This window comes from Phaethon lepturus, unplaced genomic scaffold (genome assembly GCF_000687285.1).
Source record: "Phaethon lepturus isolate BGI_N335 unplaced genomic scaffold, ASM68728v1 scaffold3775, whole genome shotgun sequence".
Lineage (NCBI taxonomy): Eukaryota > Metazoa > Chordata > Aves > Phaethontiformes > Phaethontidae > Phaethon > Phaethon lepturus.
The window spans coordinates 31,291-33,336 of NW_010542483.1; the positions used below are offsets into that span (position 1 = coordinate 31,291).

At 35.3% G+C, this 2,046-nt stretch overlaps 1 protein-coding gene across 1 annotated transcript in view; it reads right to left on the minus strand.

The window, feature by feature from the left end:
* Positions 1 to 568: 568 nt before the first annotated feature.
* Positions 569 to 2,046, minus strand: part of LOC104621506 (biogenesis of lysosome-related organelles complex 1 subunit 5-like) — a gene marked incomplete at its 5' end in the record, with an annotated part of 8,958 nt that continues 7,480 nt past the window's right edge. Inside the window, one exon of the mRNA XM_010288020.1 lies at positions 569 to 748. Coding sequence (XP_010286322.1) covers positions 569 to 748 — 180 coding nt within the window. The remainder of the gene's footprint in view (positions 749 to 2,046) is intronic.

The following is a 2,046-nucleotide window of genomic DNA, read 5'->3' on the forward strand; positions in this document are numbered from 1 at the left end:
TATACTTCTTAATACTGACCATACAACCCAAAAGTTGGAATTACAACTGGATTTAAAATTCTGTTGAGATCTTTCATGGTTAAGACTTCAAAGTAAAGTATTCCATAAAACAGGTTTTCCTGAAATCTATGAACGGGATTTATGGTTTTCCCAGTGAATTCTCAGCTAACTATGGCTAATGTAACCTATCACACCTACTTTTTGGGAAAGGGCTGTGGCTGCACACTGGGACAGTTAGTATTACATTAGTCTCAGTTTTCCCAAACGATATGATACTCTCTGCAGATGGCAAAGAATTCCAGTTTGCAACTCCCTGAGCTGATGTTGTCACACAATGAAATTTCCGGTTCGACCTTCCAACAAACGAAGAAATACTGGCATTCTAGCTGCCCTGAACAAAACAAGCAGAGATAGGCACTTAAGTTGAAAGTATGCAAACCTTTTCTTCCCATACCAGATCTGTAGAGGAAATTCTCCTTTCTCCTTACGCGTTTCAGCTCTCCAAAAGAATCTCAATTTAAGCCACTGAACATTGGCACAAACCCAGCACTATCAAAAAAGAAAGCTCTTAAAAAGAAACGTATTTGGCCAGTTCCTTCTCCATCTCAGAATACTGCTCTTTGAGGCGCTCCATAGCTTTTCTGTGCTCTTCATCCACCTCTGCTCGTTTATTTTGTTGTTCTTTCATGAACTCCTCCCAGTGGGCTATGCGCTTCTCTTCACGAGCCATCAGTTTGTCTGCCTGAAGCTGAGAGGGGGAAAGTGAGAAGTTTTAACAGTCATTTCCAGATTAAAACAGAGGGTTTAATGAGATCTACATTATGTAAGAGTATCAGAGACACTGGGCTTTTACTTCAGTAGAGTAAAGTGAAACTAGCAAGAAAACATATGAAAAGGTGAAACTAGAAAGAAAACGTATTTTTTATAAAGTATAGACAATCCAAAACAAATGATAAAGTGTCTATGATACTATTAAAGTGATAGCATTACCAACAATAGCTTGTCTATGCTACAGTCTGGTGAAAGTTAAATAAATAAATGGAAAGATACTTTCGAGTTACCAGTTTGCCTAGTACACTTCTGTTAGTTTCTAAAGATCATACTTGTTGCATTATTTGCTCCTCTGATTACTGACAATGTTAGAAGTACTGTAAGCAGCTGATATAAATCTGTATCATCTCACAATGATTTTCTTTTAAAATGAACTTGTGATTTTGGGAACATGGTATTCAGTGCTTTTAGTCCCTTAGTTACTTAAAAAAAAAATAGGCAGGAAATGGACACTGCTGCCTTTTTTTGTTTCTCTTCTTCTTGTGTGTTCACACAGAAAGAAGCAGCCTACTGACACAGACAGACTCAGGGAGTCCGCTGTTCTGAAAATGACCAAAAGAAAAATAATTTAAATAAAATGCATCTGGTTTTTGATTAAGTGATCTTAAAGAACCAAGAATCTGTATCTAGTACAGCAAGCAGAGGCAGGTCTGTGTTATATATGATACAGATTTAAATGCACTGGAAGCATTACCACAGCTGATTTATGAGGCAAATACCAGGCCCATTATATTTCATATTTACGAGTGCTAGACAAAATAAAATTTTTAGGGAGTTATCTATGTCCATTATTTAGGCATATATGCATTACTACAGCTTAAAGGATCCACTTCAACAGTCAAGACAACATTTGAGGTTTTATGTTGTAAGTAATTGTAATTAAAAAAGTAATTAAAAAAAAAAGTAATTACAATGTTCTACATGTAAGTAGAATGCTTCTATGTTTCACAACAAATTCTGATGGTTAATAAAACATGTATAAATTGTGTCAGCCAATCCTTCAGCATGTTGCTCCTCTTTCTTTGACATTTGCTACTTTCCCCTTAAATGTCTCATTTGTTGAAACAAAAGTATTTTTTACATTCTTGAATACATTTTTTAAAACTAGAAACAAAGCACATTTCTATGTGCTTTCTATTTTACTACAAGACTTATGTTCAGCATAGTGATCAGATATTAGTCTTGATGAAAAGCTTCTAACACAAAAAGGAAAGA